Genomic DNA, 6,953 nt, shown 5'->3' on the forward strand with positions numbered 1-6,953 from the left:
TTACCACATCGGCTTTCGTATCCCGTCACACCTCCCTCCTCTCCTCCAGGACAACAGGGCCTTTGAGATCCGGAGTCGCGTCGTGCGGTACGTCAACCTCACCTACGTGCTAATCTTCTCGCAGATCTCCGCCGCAGTGAAGTCCGCCTACCCCGACCTGCAGGCTCTTGTCAGCAGCCGTATGTATAGTGTGTGTGTGTGTGTGTGTGTGTGTGTGTGTGTGTGTGTGTGTGTGTGCTTTTATTTTTGAGTGTGTGTACCCTTGTGTGTATGTGTGTCTGTATGCTGCAAAAATATTCCCCACTTACTTTTCTGTGTGTAATATCTAGTTGTTGTTACGAGTCTTACTGATTTGCTTGCCTGTAACTTTGTGTCATCGCTGTGTCCACACTCCTACTTCGTGTATCTTATGATTCCTGTTTTTTTTGCGATAGACTTTCTGACTGCGCGCGAAAAGGAAGTTTTGAAGGAAGCCGAGGAGCGCAGCGGTTTGAGCTTCAAGTGGCTCCCCATCACCTGGTGCTGCCAACTGGTGCAGAGCGCCCGGGACGAGGGATTCATTGACACGGAAGCAGCCAAGGAAGCATTGCTGAAAAAGCTTCTCGAGGTACGCCGGCAGTGTGATACCCTGCTGGACTGGCATGAATACAACGTGCCGCTCGTGTACACTCAGGTGAGTCTCACTCCCCCACCTGCGTACACATCCCTCTTAACGGATCACTGCAGGTGGCGGTGACAAATGGATCCACAATAATTGTGCACGTACAGTACAAGTAATGGTTCTTTTTTCCCTCCGTATAGTTTTGGTCAACATTTTTTTTTTTCTGGAAATTTTCGCAGAAGGTTATTTGTTTGAAACATTGAGTTCCTCCTTCCCATTCCTTTTTATATTTTTATTGATATTTTTCTCTTTTTCTCTGTTTCCTCTCTCTTTCCAGCTCTACTGTTTTTCCTTCACTTACCACCTAACTCTTATTGTATGCTCTATATGTCTCTCACAGGTGGTGACAATAGCAGTGTACACCTATTTCCTGTTCTCCTTGTTGAGCGAACAGTATCTGGATGTGGCACTACAGTACCCGCGCTACGAGACGGATCTGGTGGTGCCCGCATTCGCTCTTATGGAGCTGGTGCTGTATCTGGGACTCCACAAGGTGGCAGAAACGCTCATCAACCCCTTCAGCGACGATGACAACTCCTTTGATTTCCTCAGGTTCCTTAACGAGGCTCGCTGCGTGAGTGAATCTTGTTGTTGTTGTATTCTATTGAGAAGTGCACACACACACACACACACACACACACACACACACACACACACACACACACACACACACAAACACAAACACACACACACACACACACGGCCCGGTAGCTCAGTGGTTAGAGCGCTGGCTTCACAAGCCAGATGACCGGGGTTCGATTCCCCGGCCGGGTGGAGATATTTGGGTGTGTCTCCTTTCACGTGTAGCCCCTGTTCACCTAGCAGTGAGTAGGTACGGGATGTAAATCGAGGAGTTGTGACCTTGTTGTCCCGGTGTGTGGTGTGTGCCTGGTCTCAGACCTATCCCAAGATCGGAAATAATGAGCTCTGAGCTCGTTCCGTAGGGTAACGTCTGGCTGTCTCGTCATAGACTGCAGCAGATCAAACAGTGAATTACACACACACACACACACACACATACGTACAATGTTAGAGAGTCATATGATATACGAAATACGTTTGTGATAAATACGTGAAAGAAGATTTTTGTGAACGATCTGCCTACAGTAAGAGTTAAAGAAGACAATAAATTAGTAGCAGGACTTTCATGAAGGAGTGGAGCAATAAGGCAAGATGCAAAAATACATCTACTTTAAAGGCGAACACTTACTGCGTAACGTAACCTTTGCCTCGATGTCAAGGGATCGAAAAGACTGAGATTTTGAAATTGCCTTGTATTATTTAGATAGTTCCAACACTCACAAGCGTTGCTACATTAGTGATTTAAATTGGATTAAAATCTTGGAATGTTTAAAAGCCTGACATTTTTAGTCGTTTTCAATGATTTAGTGATCTGTGTTTTTTCTTTAATGTTTGTTTTAATTACATTCTTTTACGCAATCATTTCATCTAATTTCGGAAAAAAAACTATAAACAAGTAAAATGCAGAGTATTTTTTCAGAAAATATATAATGAGTGTTGCAGTATGTGCCGTGTGCTTGGTTATCTTGGTCAATGCAATACGTAATAAAGATAGTAATGAAAAAAGTGATAATGATAACAATATTAATAATGATAATGGTTATAGTTATGGTTATTATTATAATAATAATAATAATTATTATTATTATTATTATTATTATTATTATTATTATTATTATTATCATCATCATTATTCTTATCATTAATATCATTATTATTATTATTATTATTATTATTATTATTATTATTATTATTATTATTATTATTATTATTATCATTATTATTATTATTAATATTATTATTATTGTTATTATCATCATCATTTTTATTATTTTTATCATTACTATCACTACTACTACTACTACTACTACTACTACTACTACTACTACTACTACTACTACTACTACTACTACTACTACTACTACTACTACTACTACTACTACAACCATTGTTATTGTCAGTATTATAATTTGCACGATGATACATTTTAGACTTTTGTGAGCCGGACGGTTGATTGCTGTGGTTTATTGACTCGCCATCAGTGCAACAATGCATTATTCTGTCTATGCTGAACATCAATGAACATGCAGTATTGCAATAACTGCTTGGCTGAAAACTATAAAACATTTTACAGACCAGGAGAAGCAAGTGCGAGTAAAATAGAACAAGAAACGTTGTCATGAGTATAACACTATTTTATTTTCAGTATTTTGTAATTTTCTTTATGCGTATTTTCATTTTTACTGCAGCAGCATTTTTTTTTTTTTTTTTTTTTGAAAAGGCGATGGTACATTAAAGTTTAGTACACTAACCATTAAGAAGTTTGAGGAATTTTAAAACAATCATGAACCTTTCGCGTTATATTGCAAGTTTCCTAAAATCACAGTGCTACATCATTGGCTGACGGAAGAAATACTTGAATGCTAAGAAACAGAAGTAATAGAAGCTTTGAAGAAAAATGCTGCAATATTTTCTGTTATTCATTCTGTCGAAATGATAAAAATCGTACTTTTTTCCTCACGACTAATCTGCAATATGTATTATGACAAACGAACAAAGCGTTACTTTGAATTGCTTTTATGAGCAAAACCGTTCACGTTCAGTGTTCAGAACCTGTTCTTCATTTTGAATTCTTACTTTAACAGTTTCTAATCATGTGGTCGTTTATCGTGTTTTAGATTACACGCCGCCTAATGCCATTTTTTTTTTTTTTGGTGGGATAATTTAATCGTGTACAAATTCATGGTTGCAGTGTCATTAATATCCCCTAGTCGATAGATTGTGCCTCCCACGCAGTACTTCTCTAATATTAGCATCAATGCGGGCGTTAAGTATATAAAAATGCGATCACATAATACAACAAAGCGAAAATATTATAACGCATTGGATATCACAACGTAGATAGAGCTGAAAAGGAACCAAAGACTAAGTAAGCGCCATTCCTTATTTACGACCCACCGATAAAGATTCCAACTCTCTCACTGGGGTTGCCAAGCGTCACTGATTCAGCACAGGTAATAGATATATTATAAAGAAGTGCTCATACTGCTTGTGTCGTGTTGGAACCTGTAGAGTTAGTGATTTATGGTACCCAAAAGCGTTAGTAAGGTATAACACGTAAGTTACTGATAATATAAACACTATGTATGCTCATGTGGAGTAAAATAAGAAGAAAATATAAGGGCATTGTAGTAGTTACATCTGCTGCGTATAGAAAGAAACTTAGAATTTTACTGTATTGGCAGGTGGCGAAACATTTTATGGAAGAAAGTGTGAATACAGGAGGAGGAGGAGGAGGAGGAGGAGGAGGAGGAGGAGGAGGAGGAGGAGGAGGAGGAGGAGGAGGAGGAGGAGGAGGAGGAGGAGAAGGAGAAGGAGAGGAGAGGAGAAGAGAAGAAGGAAAGGAGAGGAAAAGGAAAAGGAAAAGGAGATGGAGATGGAGATGGAGATGGAGATGGAGATGGAGATGGAGAGGGAGAGGAGAGAGGAGAGGGAGAGGGAGAGGGAGGGAGAGGGAGGAGAAGGAGAGGAGAAGGAGAAGGAGAAGGAGAGGAGAGAGAGAGAGAGAGAGAGAGAGAGAGAGAGAGAGAGAGAGAGAGAGAGAGAGAGAGTGTTTTGTAATAGACATTTAAAATTCTTGGAGCTGATTAACGCGCAACACTGCTTTCCAGGAAGTGTGTGTGTGTGTGTGTGTGTGCGTGTGCGTGCGTGCGTGCGTGCGTGCGTGCGTGTGTGCGTGCGTGCGTGTGTGTGTGTGTGTGTGTGTGTGTGTGTGTGTGTGTGTGTGTGTGTGTGTGTGTGTGTCATGCTCTTTTATTTATGAAGTTTGCTCACATTTTGAAAGTTCCCTCTTTTGATTTTATAATGATGGAATATTATTTACGTTTATCAAAATATTGTTCATGAAATACGCTTATGCACGTGTATTTTTCTCCCTCCCGTCCTTTTCCTTTCTCTGGGCGCCTCTGTCTTCCCTCGCCGCTGTCCTTTCGTTGACTTTTACCCTTGTCCTCCCACCCTCAACCCTCGCCTCTCATCCACTCCTCCTTTCCTCCCCATTGCTTCGCTCCCTTCTTGCCTCCCGCTTGCTGGCTGCCGTTTCTCTCCTGCCTCGTTCTTTCCTGCCTCCTCGCCTGCACCACAACCACACCAGTCAGCCTTCGTTATCTGCCACACACGCTATGGAAAGATCACCCCGGGAGTCCCTTGGCGGTCTCGAGAGAGCACCCCTATCACCTTCGTGGATCTGACGCCTTCCCCCGGGAATACGAAGAGAGGAGCGACTCCCTCCAGCACCTAAATGTGTGTGTGTGTGTGTGTGTGTGTGTGTGTGTGTGTGTGTATGTGTGTGTGTGCATGCGTGCGTGAGTGCGTATGTTTGTGTGTGAGGATTTGTTTACCGTTCGTCATGAATAATGTGTGTAAATTTTTGAACCCTCTTTATCGTTTCTTGTTGTTGCTTGGTGGTATTATAGTACCAGTATGAATAACCTGACTGGAGTACGTGACCACCCTTGTAGAGCTGATGTCAAAACACCCCTCGGCGGTGTTAGATGATGCAAGATTGGAGTGTTCTTGGAAATAAAGGGATGGGTTGCAGAGGTTTTGATTTCCTCCTGCATGTGCTTACAACAAGTTTCTTCTTACTAGTATTTAGTGTTTTATTATTTACGTATTTTTTTTATGTACGATGCTTCGTTGTTGTTGTCTGCTGCGTTACTGGAGAGGCTGCTGGACATTGAGTGTATGACGATAGACACTGTGTCATCTTCACACTCCAAATCTGTGACCTGTGAGGGATCTGAACGGAACGCCTTGTAATTAACGGAACTGTACAGAATGCTTTGGCAAACTACTGTCTCAATCAGAAGGAAAAAAAAATATATATAATGACACGTTGGATTTTGTTAACTAGCAAGATATTTATATTTATTCCGCTCATCTGGTAGCGTGAAGTGAAGACTCAAAACAGTGTCCCAATTTTCCGTTACTATAATAATAGAAATCATAACACAGAGAACAGATACTAGTAGTGAATGCGATTTGTAACGAAAATGAAAAAAAAATCAGCATTTCATTCACACCATTAAATATATTAAGTAATAAGAAAAAATCAATTGTGAGTGTACAGCAATTCCATGCTTCAGGGGGCTGGTCACCAAGGAGGGCGCTACTTGGGTCAGCGTCACCAATGAGCGTCCGTGGAAGATTTTTATATAATATGAAGCAAGAGTAGAATTATTCTTTAGCTTTTGCCATAATTTTACCATAAGTCCGAGAGTATACGAGTACGAACATAAACTTCCATAGTTAGCAGTAAGAGGCAGCCAGTACAGGAGGTCGGTGATGGTGGTTGATGTGGTGATCTGCAGGAGGTGATGGCTGCAAGGATAATGTTTGTGAGATGGTTCCAAGAAATGGCACTCTGTTTATACTCATCTCACTCGCTCTTCATATCAAGGAGGAGGTTTCAATGCGTGGCTTCATGCGTAGAATAGTTCAGGTGTTTACTTAAGATGGTCTTGGCAGATTCCGCTCTAAACCACAAAGTCTTCGCCTCCATCCTTATGCGCACAAGTAGAAATAGGCAGCAGTGAAACTAAGATGAAGACTTAAGTTTGATAAGTTTTGGGGCACCTTGGTTTGCCTTCCGCTTAGCTCTTCATGCCTCATCTTTGGGATCCTCTTAACTCCCCAACCCCTCAGCTCATGACGGCCTACTCTTCCTCCCGTCGCCCATCCAGCATCACATAACGGGCTGGTTTCACTGTATAGCTGCCGTCTCTGCCGTCATGATAATGCATTTCTCCCGCGTCATAGTTTCTCCCTTGTGGTTAAAACTCATCATACTGTAACTCATGCAGATGATGAATGATTGCTGCTGTAAGTCTTGCGTAGTGTGTTTGTTGAAAGGCGAGCCAGGGTTTTCTCTCAGGTGCCTAGCCGTGTGGGTCAAGCGGCAGGCTGTATAGTTCGCCCGGGATGCGGCTTGAATAGACCATAACTTTAGGACGCCACATCTTTTACTAGCGGCATAATACGGGATCATACAGGTCATAGATTACGCAAACCATAGCTTGTGTGCAACGCCGCTCTAAAAAGTCGGTAAATGTAGGTCATTCATAGTTTATGTGGACCACAGCTGTTATGAGCCACACGGTTGGAGCTGTAACGTTAAAGCCGCGGATCGTTGGCCAGCAAATGAGATGCCGTCACTGTCACAGAACACCGACCATACATTGCTCCCCACCCCTCCTCCCTTAAAACCCAT

The 6,953-nt window shown here is 41.9% G+C and overlaps 1 protein-coding gene across 1 annotated transcript in view; it reads left to right on the plus strand.

The window, feature by feature from the left end:
• The window catches only part of LOC123504710 (bestrophin-2-like), an 11,398-nt gene extending 5,821 nt beyond the window's left edge, over positions 1-5,577 (plus strand). The window contains exons 4-7 of the mRNA XM_045255454.1: positions 50-179; positions 435-673; positions 1,002-1,235; positions 4,836-5,577. Of these exons, the coding sequence (XP_045111389.1) occupies positions 50-179; positions 435-673; positions 1,002-1,235; positions 4,836-4,982 (750 nt within the window). The 3' untranslated portion in view covers positions 4,983-5,577. The remainder of the gene's footprint in view (positions 1-49; positions 180-434; positions 674-1,001; positions 1,236-4,835) is intronic.
• The last annotated feature ends 1,376 nt before the right edge of the window (positions 5,578-6,953 follow it).

The sequence above is a fragment of the Portunus trituberculatus genome, chromosome 17 (assembly GCF_017591435.1).
Source record: "Portunus trituberculatus isolate SZX2019 chromosome 17, ASM1759143v1, whole genome shotgun sequence".
NCBI classification, from domain to species: Eukaryota; Metazoa; Arthropoda; class Malacostraca; order Decapoda; family Portunidae; genus Portunus; species Portunus trituberculatus.